The sequence below is a fragment of the Bombus huntii genome, unplaced genomic scaffold (genome assembly GCF_024542735.1).
Source record: "Bombus huntii isolate Logan2020A unplaced genomic scaffold, iyBomHunt1.1 ctg00000151.1, whole genome shotgun sequence".
In the NCBI taxonomy this organism is placed as follows: domain Eukaryota; kingdom Metazoa; phylum Arthropoda; class Insecta; order Hymenoptera; family Apidae; genus Bombus; species Bombus huntii.
The window spans coordinates 4,402-23,000 of NW_026099394.1; the positions used below are offsets into that span (position 1 = coordinate 4,402).

The following is an 18,599-nucleotide window of genomic DNA, read 5'->3' on the forward strand; positions in this document are numbered from 1 at the left end:
GGCCGCAAGAATCCGACGAGGACACCATCTCGTGGTCCACTTTACCAATCACCACGTATCTTGCCACTATTCTCCGTTCCTCCGACACTTGCTGCACAGCTGCCCGATACTTCTTCAAAACTTCTGCCAACTCTTCTTTATTTTCTTCCAATTGCGACAGTAGCTCAGTTCGTTCGCGACTAGCTACGTTAACACGATCTTCTGCTTCGGAACGTTGCCGCAGTGCTTCCTGCAACGAAGCCTGCGTCTCATTCAGTTCTTGCTCCAGTGCCTCTTTCGCTTGCCTGTTTCACTGCAACTGCTCTAGCGCATTCTGCATCTTCTAACTGGTTCTTCAGCTGTGCTACTTCCTCCTCCGTTTTGCTACCAAATGTTAACTCCTCAAGCTCTTGGCCCAATGTCCGCAATCTTTTTTCCTTCAATTCGATTTCCAATCTTGCGTCACTAAGGTTCTGTTCTATGGTAAACTACTCCGCGATCGCGATTTCTTTTTCTCTAGCTAATCTTTTACGTTGCGTTTTCTCTTGCCGCAGATCGTTCATTAGATTCTGAGTTTCTGAATCAAATTTGCGCTGTTTCTTTTCCAGAAGATTATTCCTAGCTGTTTGTTCTTCCAACAGTAGTCTCAAGTCGTGCATCTCGTCATTCAGACTTTGCACGCGTCGTTTCCATTGTCCAACAACCTGACGTTGTTCCTCGACCTCTTCGTAAGCATCAGCTAATTTCTTCTCCAATTGCTTCTTAAATCCAACCAGTTGCTCAAGGTCACCTCATGTTGCTGGGCACTTACTACATTTTCAAATTCATTCCTCAACGCTCTCTTTAGCTTTGCCCAGGACTTCGCGCATCGCTCTTGTCGTACGAAGGCCTGAGCGGAGCCTGCGAGTAATTTCTTAGCATAGGTCACCATGTGGGCGTCTGACCAACCACACACTTCTGCCATTTCCTCGAAGTCTTTCACCCACTGATTTACACTCAGCAGATCATCCCCGCTGAATTTCTCTAATGAGTCTTCCACGTCTTTAAGACTCAACACCGAACCGACGCATACCTTCTGGTGATACTCATCGCGGTCCTGATACACCGCTCGCGTGCCTCTCCTGTATTCTCGCGCGCCTTGTTTGTCGTCCTCGCCTTCACTTTCGTCGGAGCTCTCTTCTTCCGACGATACATCGTCTCCTTCTAGGGCCGCCTGTAGCCGCGCGCGTGGTTCGGGTTTTCTTCCTGTTACCTTCAACCCCAAGCTAGCGAGACGCGCTCTCAGCTCTTTCGTCCTCAGCTTCTCGAGGTCTTTGTCACAGACGAAATTCGAGCAACTGTATATAACAAACTGAAATTCCGAACGCCTTATCGCGTGTGACCGTCCGGTCAGCACCCGTTCTCAGCCGCCTGAGTGGCATTCGATCACTCCAGCCGTTCTCCGAATTTTACGCTAAGTATAAACAAAACCTTCTCCCACTCCAACGAATGGAAGAATATAAATGCTCCCTTCAAAATCATCCAGTCAGTCTAATAAAAAAATTCTTAACTAATCCAAGTATCGAAAGTGTATCATCGCGAACCGAAAAAATTGTATAAATTGAGTAAAAAATAAAAAGAACTTGATCTCCTTTTCGGAAATTAACAAGTTCCTTATTTTTACCTTAATTTTACACGACATCTTCAACGTTCGCCATTTTATTCTATTCTTTTTCTACTCCCGCACAAATAGCTCCGTTAAATCGTGTCGTTTTCTGTCCTATTCAATCCCGGCTGAGACCCCACTTGTAATATCGGAAAATAAGGATAGAAATTTTTTTTCGATTACTTACAATTTATTAATATTAAATTGAATATACAAATATAAATTGGACAGAGAACGATATTTAACGGAAACTAAATGCAATACTCGTATCTATATCAAATAACTTTACAGTTATTTGATCACTCTCGTCACAACGAATCTAACACACACACACTCTCTCTCTAACAACTCTATCAATTCTCACGACTCTACTCTTCGACGACTCAATTAGCTCTGATCTTCGCCACGCTTCGAACCCTTAGGAGTAGATCTACCAGGTTTGCACGCTCTGTTCAACCTGGCAACCAGCACAGATCTCGCACCGGATATAGGCAGATTCATCTGTGCGAGCTTACTCCTCAGCTCCTCCAGCGTCAAATCCTCTTCACCCGACAATCGTTCGTCGTTCTACGATATTACAGTATATATAGAGTAAGAATATATATAGAGTATATATAAGTACCAAAAATACATCCTAAGACGTGTATGCGATCTACGCTGTATGGGACGTGTTATAAATGGTTTCCGCCACTCAACCGCATTTGAATTTGTGAACACGATCGAACAATTGACACGAATTATTAATTCCCGTCTCTACTCTAGTAACGATTTGCTTTGGAACGAGGTCGAATCGTTCTGATTCCGCGCATGATTAACAAATAATTACAGAGGACATCAATTACTTGGATGGTGTTCGCCATTTCAACGTAGCATCGATGACATCCGGTAATTGGACTCAAAGTGATTTGCTTAAACCGATTAATTTGATCAAACCAACCAATTACTTTAATTAATGCAAGCTGTACTCGAGATTCGCGCATCTTGTGTATACACACCGGGTCAGACAAAAGTTTTCATTCATCCCAGTAGAACTTTCGTAGTCCTTGAGGACGAGTGTCGCTTCTCGTGCATCTAAAGTTTCGTTCAAATTAGCCGATTTATTTGAATTCGATCGACTGGAAACCTCTTTGTCACTGTGAATTTGTTACTTAATTGATACTCTTATACGCCTTTGTCCTTTAAGTTCTTACATCCATTTTTAATTAGTCAAGTCGTTTGACTTTTCACAAGTATTTTGAAACTATTTTACTAGCGCGAATCTACTTTTTTTACTTGAGATTATTTGCTATTTTTATTGAAATGTATATGTACGTATATACACTTTTGAATTTTAGCCTTCTATTATTCTTATATCCTTTAAACGTCATTTCAAGCTTCAAGCGACTTTAACTCAAATAGCTCGATTTCAAGTTCTAACGTATACTATAAAGCACACTTGCGAAGTGAAACAGTAAACACGATATGAAAACTCTCTCCCCAGTAAGAAATCGAATATCCAATTTCAATCGTGCTTCATCGATGAAGCATCAATGCTACGTAGAAGCATTGTGGCAGCCGCAATGCGGATCCGTTGCGGATCCGAACAAAAATTTCCTGGCACGATCGTTTTCGTAACGCTATTAGCCGTTTCAGTTTCAGGGATGTTTTAAAAATCCGTATCGGATTGTCGAAACATACCGTTCAACGCGTTCACGCTTCACTTCATCAGCTATATCAGAAACGTTACACTAAAGAGTCAAAAGGTTGCCAAATATTCGTGCTTTACCTTTTGTTTGTGTGACGTTCTGTAATTGGTTTTCCAATTCAAGAGGTAATTTATACATTAGTTTTTTCTTTATTTGGTTTACGATTATTTGAAAGAAAAGTAATTACGAGAGGAAACTCTGATAGACTAGTGACAAGCTACGTTCGGAACCGAGCGCGTTGTGAATTGACAATCGTAACCAAACATCGCGACACAGTTCACCACACTACGCGTACAGCATGATCACGCTGAGTGGCGTTGAAACGGTTAACGTAACTGCGCGTAAGACCATCGAATGGCAAAGATATTCAAGCTGAGAATCGTTTTTAGATGCTATAGACGACGACTGTACTGATTTCCAAGGAGAAACCATTCGACATGGTCTTATGTTTGTGCCGGGACCTGCGGTTTGCAGTCTCTGCGTCTGCTATCATTCGAAGCCGAAGTGGTGCCAGGTGATCTCATGCAAACCATCCGTAGTGAGTATATGCTCATTACTTAAATACTTAACACAACCAGAGAGAAACTAAAGTACACCGTTAACGCTTGCACGCTGGTCGTTAAAGCACATGCTACGCGAATAGGGTACACAGCGATTCATCTAACTTGCCTTGAATTACTTTTACAAAGAGAAACATGGACAGGAATAATTTTTTGTTACGAGTCGTTTAATTTATTCGTTCGTTAGGACGATTGGTCTGACAAATTCAAAGTCTTGTTCCGTATAAATATTTTTAAACAAGCACGTCATAAGCTTTGTATATTTTTTTTATCGCAACGAAGAAAGTTCAGAGAAATGTTGAAATTATTAATTACAAAAGAAGACATTTACGTTGTAAAAATGTTAGCGAAAACATTTGTGAAAAAGTTACTTTGTTATAAATTCTAGAAAAAGAAATATTGAAAATCACGTCCCATTTATTCAGTTGCACGTATGAAAAGCATTTTGCATTCGCGCAAAAAATCCCTTAAGGATACATATTTTATAATAATTGGAGTGTCAAAGTTATTACGCGGATTGGCGTGCCTTAACCACGTGTCTTTTAATGAAACTAGGTTATTCATTTGTTATTCGTTCCTAACTTTCAACTTTATGATTTTTGCGGAATAAAATTTTATATTCCGGTTCAGTTTATAAATGATTCATTTTGAATTTAATAAAATTAGAGTTACAGCAGTGCAATTTAACAAAGAACAAATAATCATTTGTACTTTATTAAAATGTTCTTTTAGCGTCTCGTTTTAATATTTCTCTAATAATATTTTGTTAACCGTTATATTTAAATGAAGGTTTTCAAAGCAGAGACGTACTTTAACGTAGGAAATAGACGTACATTTATAATGAGAATTCAGAAGCAAAAATATTTCATACAAAAATAAATATTCCCCATGTGTAAATAGCTACGTTATGACTTTTATATGTATCTAACGTCTTTCCATGCAAGGTAACGTATATTTGCATCTGTGCTTCTTCGCTTCTGAGTAGTAAAACCTGGCATTCATGCGGCTGATAGGTAGTTACGCGCTGACAACGAAAAACATAAAATGAATAAAAAGCATGAGCCATCCTATAAAAAAAATAAAGCTGCTTTTATCTTTCATTACATATTCGTCAGAATATTGTTAATAAATATTTAAGTTCAGATTTCAGCTTAAATAAATGCATAGGATTGGACATTTATTTATATATGTATCTGTGAACGCTTTTTGACATAAAATTTTTATAACGACTAAAATGACATATTCCGATATTAAATTAATTTGATGAGAATAAAAACTGAATTTTTTAAACGAGATTTTGTATGAAGTTACATTTATTGGGAAAAATTCATTCTTTTATAATATGATAAAACGAGACTCATAATAGACTCTGTATAAATCATTTCATGGAATATTATGTGTATGTACATGTGTTCTACGCTTTTATTATAAAAATGCTAAATAAACATAACGATCGAATGCATCGACAAATGCATTGAACATATCGATTGTTATTTTGAAAAATTGATTATCTTTTATTTGTTTCGAACTACAAATTGATTGAGACATTCGTGTTTGCTAAATTGCGAATTTAACGCAATGAAGTCGTCTGAATGCCTTGCGAGCATGTAAATATAGCGTCGAATTAACAGGTCAATTACTTGAGGTTGGAACTGAAAGAAAGAGAAAGATGGAGGAGGTCTTGCCTTTGAATGCTGGACACTTCTAAAGCCCACAGTTCGCTGAAATTGCCAGAGAATTCAATTAAATGGCAAATTAAACCATTGAACTGAATCTGCTTCCAATCGTGAGCTTGGAGGTTCTACCCTTTGAATTTTTAAACCAGTCAACCTTCTTTTGTACGTATGGTAACGAATATAATTCATAAATTAATGAAGTGTGTAATTCAATTGAAAGCTCTTTTCACTGAATTCAGTTTAGACTAAGAAAAATGATATAATAACGAAATTATCAATTTACAATTTATAGAGCGTATACTTTATTCGAAAGTGAAGTTTATTACTGCAAATATTAGTTGGCTATTTATAGCCTGTTTGAAAAGGTGATTTAATTTCGATTGATTTTCGATAAGTTTTTGTTGGTTTACTCAGGTTAATTAATCTCCAATAAAATAGAAATACCAATCCGGTAGTATAATTGCTTTCTTGCTTATTACTTTTTTACTAATTAGCGATGCACGATTCCAGACCAGTAAATATTTTTCCATCGGGAGAAGTCAGGTCGAGAGATGCAAGATTTATACGCTCGTTCTGTCAGTTATCCCAGTGTCTGTTACGCGATAGAAAATGAACGAACTGAATAATAAATGCATTATCGGCATGAAGATTGCTTGATGTAGGCCACCGCTTTTTTTCTATCCTTCCGATACCATTTTTCTTTTTTTTTTTTTTTTTTTGCGAAACACTTTGCTAGTCGTGAGAAGCAGCAATTCCCTTCTGCGAATCAATTACGGTTCACGAGAAATTGTATTATAGCCTGGAACGTATTCAAATTATCTTCAATTATTCTCGGCTGTTTCCATTTCCATTCGTCTCTTACGTAAGTACTCGTTTGATGTACGTACATAGTGAGACAATAATCGTTAACACCTTTAATGTCTTCAGTATTATAGAATAAGACGCGAAAATACGTTGAAACCTGACTTTTAGATTCGCGAGACTCTATAAGGCTTCGAAAGTCTCTTGTTTCAGGCCGAATAAAAAATTGTAGATGAAGAATTACATTGCGAGGTCTGTTAAGGAAAATTTTAAATCGTATCGTTGTAATAGGATTATTTCAGCGAGGGAAATTACGTGTTGCGTGCGAAGCCACGAGCTTTTTTTCAGGCTAATATACATAATTATCCTATCGAACTTTCCATCTAAACCGTTGCGCTCACACGTGGATTTTGCATTTCAATTTTCTTACTTACAGTCCAGTCCAGTGAGACCAAGTTAAATTTTTCAGCCCTCCGAGGTAGAATATGTTTTATAGAGAGACGTACAACGCCATGAAGGGGAGACAGATCAATAAATTGGGTTATCTTTAAATTACTGACAATCATTTCATCGACGCGGTTTCACCGACACCGAGTCCCCCGGCAACGTCTGTCAAAGCTTATTTACCGATACACTGAAATCAACCACAATCATTTTACCGACCTCTTCCTTTGCTGACAGTTATTATACTCGCTGTCATATGTTATCGTTGATTATACATCTTTATTTACAAATTCGTTCCTGTATATAACGAAACAAAGGAAGAAACGAAAATAATACGTTTCATGACGCATTGTTAAATTATTAATTAACGAGAGTTACATATCTACATGAATGCTTTGAAATGTCAGTTATAATTCATGAAAATGGATACAAGCCATTTTACTATACATAAATAGAATTATAAAGACATGTTACGTACTAATGCTTTTACGAAATATATTTCTGTATACGTTTGACGTTTCTGTATTATTCCTTATGTGCTTTCTGCTCTTGTGTTTAGCTCGTCGGAAGTAAAAATACGTTAAGCGAATCAGCTAATCTATTCGAGCGTTTCAATGGCTCAGTCTTCTTTTATGCAACTACCAAAAGAGAAGATAAGTCTTTGGTTATACAACATTTCATAACGTCCAAAGTAACGGGGCACTAATTAGTTGAAACTTTAAGACAGACCAGATATCAGTCATCGTCCGTAAATACATTTATTACGATCGTTTAAAGTTTAAAGAAACACCGTTATAAAGTCGTAATACGAGACAAAGCGATTCAGAACTCGAATTCATTTGTTGGAACGACGCCATGGGCAAAAGTAGATAATGGAAAACTTTCTTCCAAAGACCATTTGATAGCGCCGACGTAATCAAGAGTGTGACGATATTGCCAGAGACGTTTCTGCAAATAGAAGACTAACTTATTTACGAATTTCCGTAACACGATTGCCGCTGGTAGTATGGTTAGTAATCGCTTTATTGAATTTTCGCTTGATGTGACATCGTCGAGAGTTTCTAGCGAAATTCTTCTCCCTGTAAAACTATGTTTCTACAGTAATGGCTGTAATTTTCGAGTTACCGTTTGCGAAGAAATCTTTTTCTTTGTTACGTGTAATAGATTATTTTTAAGTTTTAAATTACATTGGTAACCTTCTATAATTTATTACTCGAAGGTGGTAATTTTTTCTTAAATAGTTTGTTTTTCCTATAATTATTTTACTACAGAATCCTCAAAAACATGATGTATGTATATATATCCTGAAATATTATCAGTCTATTGTCAAGTTATAGAACATTATGGAAATTGCCAATTAAAGTCATAAAAAACAAAAAATAAGGAAGTTCGTTAAAATATGTGATTTTCCAATCAAGATATAGAATTTATTCGAGTAATATAGATTACGGTAGAGATGGTGACGGTAACAATGAGTGGACTGATTCTTCGTGCGAAAACAAATTGGAAGCGCAGAGCGATGTATTGTTTCAGCGAATATCGATTTTAAAGCATGGTTTTAAAGCACGGTATAATCAATTTTTTTTACATAAAATTATATTGTATAGGCTATTGTTATTTAAACATTTTAAATTGGATGGTTTTTACATATGCTAAAAAAATGGAAAATGATGATGATGAATCAATGACACGTAGAAAATTATAATCTATTGTATTGCTGTTATCTAATGGTGTCGTAGTTGACTGTATGGTGGATGTATCTAATGGTGTTGTAGTTGACTGTATGTTGTTCAATATTGCTATGAAACTCTTCGGATTCATTGTCACTTATACGAAGGATGGAAGGATACGAAATTGATAAAATTATTAATAATATTTACGAAGAGAAAGTAAACTGTTGGATATATGACAAAATAATTCTATTTTAAGTAAGAGACTGGTCAGCGTGGTTATTTTGTTTACAAAATCAAACGAATTTAATGAATGTAATGGTAAGGAAGTAACTATAAGTGGCTGTTAAACTATTTTTATGCTTGAAAAGTAATTCGCAAAGTAATGTAAAGCAGTACTACTGAGTTGTACATAACCTCTTTCAGAATTTGTTCTTAACCTCTTGCTTCATAATTTCCTTAATTATACTCTTCAAACTTATTGACTACTTCGATGTTGTTACGAACAGAAACTGATAAAATATTAATCTTAAATATAGATTGAAATGAAAGCTTGTCAGGTAAATATATATATATATGTACTACTTACTCAAACTATGGATCACATAACCTATACAAAAAAAAAAAAGAAAAAAATTATTGTACACTATAAAGCAAGAGGTTAAATCTTTAATCTGTTAAGAATTAAATTTTTTATTGTAACTGCGAAAATTATAAAAGTACCAAGCGAAGCAAGTACGGAATATATGCGGAATATGAATCGCTCAACGAACCAAAGAGCGGCTCAGTGACAAAATTAGTAAAGTAAAGACCACAAATATTACAACATTATATTCTACCACAAAATAATTCTCTATACAAAAAAGGTACACAACGAATCGATTTTTCACAACGATACGAGTCAACAGAACCAATCAAGACCAGGCGAGACTCTCATAAGACAACGATATCAGAGGGATCAAATCAGCGACTTCAATCTATGTTACAGAGTATAGTTATCAAGAAAAATTGCTCTTTTCATGAAAAGTATGGTAATGATACTCTTATAATACATTGTATATCTGGCAGTCGGATGTGCCCGTGGCCATCGGAAATGTAAAGACGACGCTTTTAGAAAGTGATAGCGCCATCGCGTTTTAAAAACTTTTACTTTTTCATTTACCATTACGAAGATTGTGATGGAAGAACGTAATGGGGTAAAAGACGACAATTCCTTAGTGAAGAATGCTCAAAGAGATTCTATAGGGATCTATGCTCGTTCCGTTGGGTGGTTCATTCGAATTTTGATTGGGATTATCGGGATGAAAGGGTCGAGAGTGTCACGTAAAGTTGGTACTTGGGTGGTAGTAAGAAGGCTGAGTCGTAACCCAACTACTTATTTTCCTTTATAAAAGATTCTTTATCTAAAGATGTGTCACCTACATATCTTGAATGATCTCCAATCTCAGTTGTATTCTCTGCTTGCTCTTCTTGAAATTTCTCATCTTTTTTTTTTTTTTTTTTTTACATTGATCATCAATTTGTGGGTCCTTATTTATTATTTCTTGTTCTACTTCATTAATCGCAGCGTTCTTTATGCTCTCTGTCTCACTACTTTCCTTACTTTAGAAATTGTTTTTGTTTTTATTTAAATTTGTTACATCACATTTATTTACTACTAAACCATCTTGAATTGTATTATCTGTACATTCCTGTGACTTATTTTTTTTTTGATTTTCTGGAATATCATGCACATTCTTTATAATATCAGTCGTTGATTCTGATATTAATGAAGAAGATACATCTACTTTTATCGATGATTCTACTTTATTAATGTCACTGTGCACTTTATCTAGTTGTTCCATAGTAAAACATCAAGATTGTTACAATTACTTAAGAAGTCATGGATTGTTATTTAAATATTTACTGCACTTTTCCATCAATTTAACCCTTTATGGCAGTTTGACATTCTACAGAACACCAATGCTGTATCAGTTTATATTTTTCTTCATCATGAAGTTTTATTATATCACCTAATTCTTCCTGATGTTTTTTTTTCTTTTTTTTCAATTTTCAAATAAGAGTGTGTTTTCTATGTGAATCTTTTAATTCTTGGTTCGCCTCGAGTAAGCGATTATTAACATCTTTGGAAAGTTTTTGGACGTTTTCCAGTTCTTTTCTAAGAAAATTATTTTGTTCGTTCATATCTTTTACTTTACCTTCAATTTCTACCCTACGCAATATTTCAAATTTATTTTCATTGACAAGGATCATTTTTCTTATTTTTCAAAATCCAGTTTCAATTTATTAGTTTCTTCTTCATATTTATATCCAAAATCACCCACTTTTTTATATTCACCCTTTAGTTCGTCTAGTTCACATTGAAGGGCAGATTATTTGTCCTTGTGGTTCAAGAACTACATTTTATCTCTTTTGCATCTTTAGCTCCAGCTTCACGTTCCTCCATTGAATTACTAACACATGAATTAAGTTTGGCCTTTTTTTTTTTTTTTGTTCCAGCAAGTCAACTTCATATTTGTGACTTATGTTATTTCTTCTAATTTTATTGTTAGTTCTTCAATTTGTATTCCAAAAGATTGAACTCTTTTTACGTGCGTGTGTATTTTTTTTTTTTTTTTTTTTGTAACTCGTCGAGTTGCAATTCTAATTTTTGCACTTCCTCCTTCATGTCCTCTATGTGCTTCTCGAGCTCTTGTGTCGTCCTGTCTTTGTCGGAACATTCTACTTGAAGATCAGCGAGTTGATGCTCGGGATCGTAATTCAATTTTTGGTCGTTAGCAGTAATAAGCTCACGTAACTTCACTTTTGAACTTGATCTTGTTTGGTCTTGATTGTGTTTTCGTGGTGCTTGTGGTGTTCTAAAAGTAATCGTCACGTTGCTTGCATTTTTAGTGCACATTGATACACTGCACTCTGCACAGGCAATGCTTTTGTTGTCATGAAATCTCTCTAACTTTTCAGTAACAAAACCTTTTATTTTATTATTTAATTTTGGATCATGCGCCCCTGGTGGAGATACATTATGTGTTCTCTTTACTTTTATTATGCACACGTTTTCCTTTTGCTCTCAATTTTTCGATCATCTTGTGCTGTTCTATATATTGTGTTCTTATGTTCTTCGCATATAAATCCTGTCGATTGATTTTATCTTTCAGTTGAGGTACATGTTTAATTCTTTACCTTTTTTTTTTTTTATGGATTTCTTGATAATCTTTTAGAAGTTGCTCGTTATATTTGGAAAGCTTTCTCACTTCGTCTTCAGCCGTTTCCTAACGGGATTTTTCTTCTTCAAGTTTTTCTGTAATCATTTTTTCTAAACTTCTCCATTTATTCTGTTCTTCTTCGAGTAATTCATTACGTTTCGGTATCTGGCTATCTTTTCCTTTAAAACATTTAATTTTATCAGAGAGTTCTCCTATTTTCAAACTTGCTTCATTTAAGGTAACTTTATGAATTTCCGATTGATGCTTTAACATTTGATGTAAGTCTTCTATTGCTGTTTCACGTTCTTTCAACTGTTCATTAAATTCGTTGTTTAGCATATCCACTCGAGAAATTTCGAGTTCTTGAGCATCGTTTCTTCTTTTCGAAATTTGGCTTATTTTCTCTCGCCTGCTGCTACATGTTGCTGTCATTTTATCAACTTCTTTCTTCTTTTTTTTTTCTTTTTTTTTTTTTTGAACTTAAAATCTTGATTTAAGGTTTGTGTTTCACTATATGATTTATTATTATTAACTAGTTCAACATTATTTTCAGTAGATTTTTTTTCGCGTGATTTTTATACTTATTTAAATAGTTTAACATGAGCAAATGCATCGTACGTCAGATATACCATTTTTAATAAATTGTCGCCTTTACAACTCGAGTTACCTCTGAACGAGTCGCATGATTGATCAATAAGCCATGAGTAATTATGCAAAGTCAGTTTTTTTTTCATCTATTTATTTGAATATTATAACAAAGACTTTACATTGAATATTTTATTAAAATTGTACGTTTTTCATAAACGCCTCAAAATCCACAGTCTATTGATCAACTCCTCTATCCTTTCTCTTTCTCCTCACTAAAATAGATAAATTCCTAATGTAGTTTGTGGATAATATTCTTTTTTTTTTTCTAAGGCAAATCACATTTATCATCTGATATATTTTTTGAAATAATTTCTGTCTGTACATTTTCTTCTTTTCTCTTACTCCTCTTTCTCTTTCTAATGAATTCTTTTTATTCCGTAAAATAGTTTTTGTATATTCAATTTTGTTAAGTGCAATCCTTATTTCTGATAACTTACTTTTATTAGATAATTCTTGTGAATCTTCTACTACATCTTCCATATCATTTTGAGTGCGGCTTCTACCTTCAGTAAATTTAATATCTTGAACCGTATCATTAATTTCAAAAGCTCTTTCGGTATCAAGTAAATCGCACTTATTATTGAATATACCTTTTGAATTGACTTCTGTCTCTGTAGTTTCTTCTTTTGTATCTTCTTCGAGTTTTCTTTGTTCCTCTAATCCACCCTTCTCATTTTGTAGGATCTTCCTTGTATCTTCATCTTTTTTAACTTCGACTTTATCGGATCTCCTAGGTCTGCCTCTATGTTTCGCATCATCAGTTGCTATTACACCCGTTACTGCATTATCATTTTCTACAGATTTATACCTATCGCTATCACTAGCTGTGTTCGTTAAAAGAACTGCCCTTCGTTGACGAGTATCAGTTGTTTCGTTTTCACTATCTGAAATTGATTTTTGTTTAACACCTCTTTTTTCTTCTTTGGCAAATTTATTTTCTACATTTTCCGATGCCTTTTGTTTATTAATTATTTCAGACTTGTCTTCGATTAATTTCGTCTTTAAAGCGCTTCGCAAAATTTTATTTGTGTTTGATTGTCTGGTTTGATTATAAACAATTTCTTCAAATTTTGGCGAAGTAGCAGGCTTTGCAGCAACATTATAACGACTGCTCCGTTTACTACTATCTAACATAGATGGAGATGGATTCTTGTCATCTTTATTCTCTAAAGACTTCTCTTGTGTATTAGCATCTAAATTTCTCGACATAAGATCTGCTGAAGTTTTTGATTCTGTAGTGTCACACGCATTTTTCGCTGTCATCATTTGGTCTTCTTCTATAAGCAAATGTTCATTATTGTAAGCATTATCTCTTACTTTTTGTATAGATTCTAATGATATATTTTGTTCAACGTTGTCTATTGATTTTGTATCATTTTCAGCAGTTGATTTACTAACTGCTTCTAATTCCTTCGTTTCAATTTGGTTTTCTTTATTTGTATCGCCGTCCAAAATATTTCTCATTGAAATATTATCCTTCTTGTTATGATCTTTTTCTGCTTCTCCTAAACTTTTACTTTTTTTGTCAAACCATTCTTGTAAATTTTGAGTATCTTGTGACGAAGATGGTGACAAATCATTATACAATACTGCAATATCTTCTGTCCTTCGTTTCACAGACTCTTTCTGGTATTCTGTTGAGCTATTGACATCAAACATTAAGTCTGTTTTAATGAAAATATAATCCTATGAAGCGGTGTCAATTGATACTTTCTTTTCATAAGAATTTTCTACATTAGACTGCAATTCTTTTGAAAATTCTTTCAAAACCATTTCTTCATTTCCTACAGTAACGTCTGTTTTCTCCAAGCTTTTGTTCAAATTATTAGAAACTAAACTACCCTGATAACTCCGACTAGTCGCTGCTTTAATAGTCTCCTTTAACAGTTTTCTTAACTTGATTTCGTTCTGCTTCTGCATAGCGTCTAGTATGGCCCGAATACTTGGATCCACACCAGTAGCCATAGGGCTAACAGAAGATGTGTCTTCTGATTTTTTGCTCATAGTGGTTATTGTACTGTTGTTGGAGTCTGTACTAGCGAAGCTATTGCGACGAGTACGATAATATTTAAAAGAATCCAGTTCTTTACCTGAATATTCTTCTTTTCGTGACCAGTTTCAATTTTGGTGATGACCGTAGTCCGCTTTCCGTAGAAGTCGTTTTCACGCAAAGTGAGCTGATCTGCAGAGGTCCGCTGATCCCTCAATCTTCAATGATGCATGTATGCCGAAATGCGTAATTTCGTTTTCTTGAAGTTGATGGATCCTGGCACGGATCGCCAAAATGTCACGTAAAGTTGGTACTTGGGTTGCGAGAGAAAAGAAAGCTGAGTCGTAGCCCAACTATTAATTCTCTTTTATCGAACTTTATTATGACTTTGGCACTTACAGTAGAATAACGTTGAACAGAGAAAGGGGTGTTGTACAAGAACAGCAACTAGAACGAGAACTCCCCGGGCTGGGTGAAGTCTCGGCTTATATACACCCTGGCTTGGGGATGTTGGGGGGTTTGGTGTGGATTCCAAGGAGTCCGAAAGTCGGTGTTGGGGCCTTATCTCTGATGGAGACTAAGATGCGTCGCGGCGTTGGCGTCCGACAGTCGGGAGTCGATGTCTTTTCTCTGAAAGGTAATTGGTGTCACACGGTCAACGGGACGAACTCTCCATCTAACAAAGGCATTAAGTAATCCTATAGCTCTCCTTAAAAGAAAGATTTGTAGCGGCACATGGCAGTAAACATTCCAACGGTTTCTGTCGCTCGCCACGCGCAGATCCTATTCTCCGGGCAGGATGTTTACCAGATGTCGACGCGTCTCCACAGTACGTGATCGGCTAGCCCGAGGACCGTCATAAACACTAATATCTAGTTACCTAAAATCCTTCAACAGATACACAGTCTTTGTCCCAGTTACGGGAAGACAGGAGAGACCTATTTTTCCACGAACGACGTCTCCCACTAGCAACCCTCCCTCAAGGGCGGCTAGCATCCTTTTCTAACTACCGATATGGAGATTGGCCAATTAGCAGCAACGTCAATTTCCCTTACTTTCCGAACGTAGGATGTCCCCGACGAATCCGATGATCTCGTGTCCTTAGACACACCCCGTCATATTTTTCCTCTGGGGTATCACCGGGTCGGAAAGTCTCTCTCTCTTGCGGTCTCATCGACAAAAAAAAAGAGATTAACGCCAGCGACTATTAACACAGAATCCGACTTAGATCTTTGCGAGTGCGTACGGCTGCCGTCCCGTTGTCCGCGGGTTCGTTATTGAACCTAGGATCATTGTCATTAGTTTCTCGAGTATCTAATTACCACGGTTACTTGTCCGGTTCTATGGTAATCGTATTTGCACTAGCCAATGTCTTCTCTACTGCATAACGACGACGTGTAATCCAAACGACGCTTTACGCCCCTAACCCTAATTCTAATGTAAACCCGACGTATATATATATATATATAAATAAATAAGTAATTATAAATTAATATTACCTATTATTAATAATAATTTAATTATATATCTCAAGATAATAAAATATTTATAATTTATATTAATTTTTATATATAAATATTTAATTATATATAATACATTTTTGCAATTTAAAGTTAAAATATTTATATTTATATTTTAATTTTTTTATAAAATTAAATGTATATATAAAGATTTTAAAATTAATATATTTAAAATTAATAATTATATATTAATATATACTTATATACAAGATAATTCAATTTTTATCAATTTCATTAAAAAATTTTATTTTATTACGTTAAATATTTATAAATTATTTTAATTTAATTATCTAATTAAATTATTATTAATTAATTATAATAGCAATATTTATAATAGTATTGTTAATTTTTTATTTTTATATTTTAAAATATATATATAATGTACGTATCCATTATGTATTTCCAATGTACGTACAGCAGATACTCACAGGAAAAACCAACGAGACTAATAATAAAATCAATGAATTAGAAAAAAAGAGCTATAGACAAATATCTTATAATATACCGTGGCATAATCTGCAATTTATTATAAAATAATTGATCCGAGCAGTATCAATTATAAAAGAAGATGGCTGAATATGATAGACACTGTCGAATACTAATCAAATATAATCATTTAGTTAATCTTTAAGATTTAAGTTAAGATACATCTTTGAGGAATCAATAAGTCTTTCGCTAATAGCCTAATAGATCTCTTGATAGATCAAACGAAGAAATACCTAACCGCGATTACAGCCAATTGGTACATATTATTCGATACATAATTAATATTTGCAAGTGGTATTGAAGAAAATAGCCATTTTATGTTACAACTATAACGAGTAAATTTACTCGTTTAACTTGAGAGGAATTAAAAAGGTACCTGACTTTTAAATAAGCATTAAATAAGAAATTTAAATATCGCAGACGGTGATGTAGGTGTTATTCAAGAAAAGAGAACATTTTATTTTGTAATTAGCACGAGTAAATGAACGAATATCGATAATATAATATAATGATTAATATGAATTTTATCTGGCTGATTATTTAAATACCATAACATATTTCACAGTAACGTCATCGACTGCCGTTAGGCTCTTTTCCCTTTTTGTTCAAACTAATTGATAGTCGAAAACTAGTATCAAGGAGGTGTGAATTTAGTCTTAGTTTGTAGAAACTATTAAAATGATAAAAATGGATACCGTATTAAATCGTCGAAGGCGCCAATTTACGATAAAAATTAAGAAATTGTTCAATTTGATTTTGTTATAATGGAAAACCCGTCCTTTGCTATGTCAAGAGATCGTTAACGTTTGATTGACATCTCGACACCTTGTCAAGATATATAAGGAACGCGGAAGTCGCGCGCGAGCTCTTTCGTGCCTGAAATTCCGGACAGTGAACATCCAAGAAGAATTTAAATATAAGGTAAATAAAAAAAAATATCAAATAACAACATTGTAACTAGTAATTTATAACGTCTAAGCCATTAATTTACAATACTTGAGAAATTAATTTATAATATTTAAGCTATTAATTTATAACATTTAAGCCATTAATATATAACATATAAGCAATTAATTCATAACGTCTAAACTATTAATTTATAACATTTGTTGAGATATGTATAATTTTCTGTGTTGGACTGGGTTAAATGTGTAGTAGAGATACTTGTATGTGAATATCAGCGTGTGGATGTATGTGTGTGCGCGGCGTCTCGAAAACAGATGAATGTAAACTGTTCAGTCGGTTAACAGTCGGGTATAGAAGAAAGTGCTGAGACGCGTGCAAGTGTGTATCGATGAATATATAAGAAATCGTCCATGAAATAAATATATTACTATTTTAAAATTAATCCTCAGTATAAATTTAGTGTTCTTATAACATTATTTCGACTTCAAAGATCCACAATTCTCAACAACATTTGTGCTATTAATTTATAACATTTAAGTTATTAATTTACAACATCTAAGCCATTAATTTACAACATTTGAACTGTTATTTTATACATTTAAGTTATTAATTTATAACATTTAGGCTATTAATTTACAACATCTTAGCCATTAATTTACAATATTTGAACTATTATTTTATACATTTAAGCCATTAATTTATAACATTTAAACTATTAATTTATAACATTTAAGCCATTAATTTATAACATTTAAGCTATTAATTTTCAACATCTAAGCCAATAATGTACAACATTTAAACTGTTATTTTATACATTTAAACTATTAATTTATAACATTTAAGCTATTCATTTATACCTTCTAAGCCATTAATTTATAACATTTAAGCCATTAATCTAAAACAATTACATCCTTAATTCTTAACAGTTATACCAATAATTTATAACAACATTTTCCCATTAATTCAATGTAATTATGCTCTTAATTTATAACAGTTATACCCTTAATCGGAAGTAACTCTACATTCATTGATTTTAATCAATACCATAAATTCGTAGTGAGTGAATTAAAGATTTATTTTGCTTTATTTTATTAACGAAATCTATCAAGTCTTTGAAGTGCTATTTCATTTCCATATAGCATTATATTTTAACTCTGAATACAGTATTCAATTTCCAATTTCACTATTTCGTATAAAATCTGTGGTAACACAGAGTGTCGATGTATGTAACGATATATGGTATAACGTTATAACGTATTACTTTACATGATATAACTTTATAACGTATTACGTTATATGGAATGACGTTATAACGTATTACGTTATATGGGATGACGGTATAACGTATTACGTTACATGGTATGACGTTATAACTTATTACGTTAC

General features: G+C 33.9%; 1 protein-coding gene across 1 annotated transcript; it reads right to left on the reverse strand.

The window, feature by feature from the left end:
- Positions 1–467: 467 nt before the first annotated feature.
- On the reverse strand, positions 468–14,315 carry LOC126877356 (myosin-2 heavy chain, non muscle-like). The gene is made up of 3 exons (XM_050640152.1): positions 14,153–14,315; positions 11,117–11,466; positions 468–740 (listed from the first exon to the last, which is right to left on the reverse strand). The coding sequence occupies exons 1-3, from the start codon at positions 14,313–14,315 to the stop codon at positions 468–470; spliced, it is 786 nt and encodes a 261-aa protein (XP_050496109.1).
- Between the last annotated feature and the right edge of the window lie 4,284 nt (positions 14,316–18,599).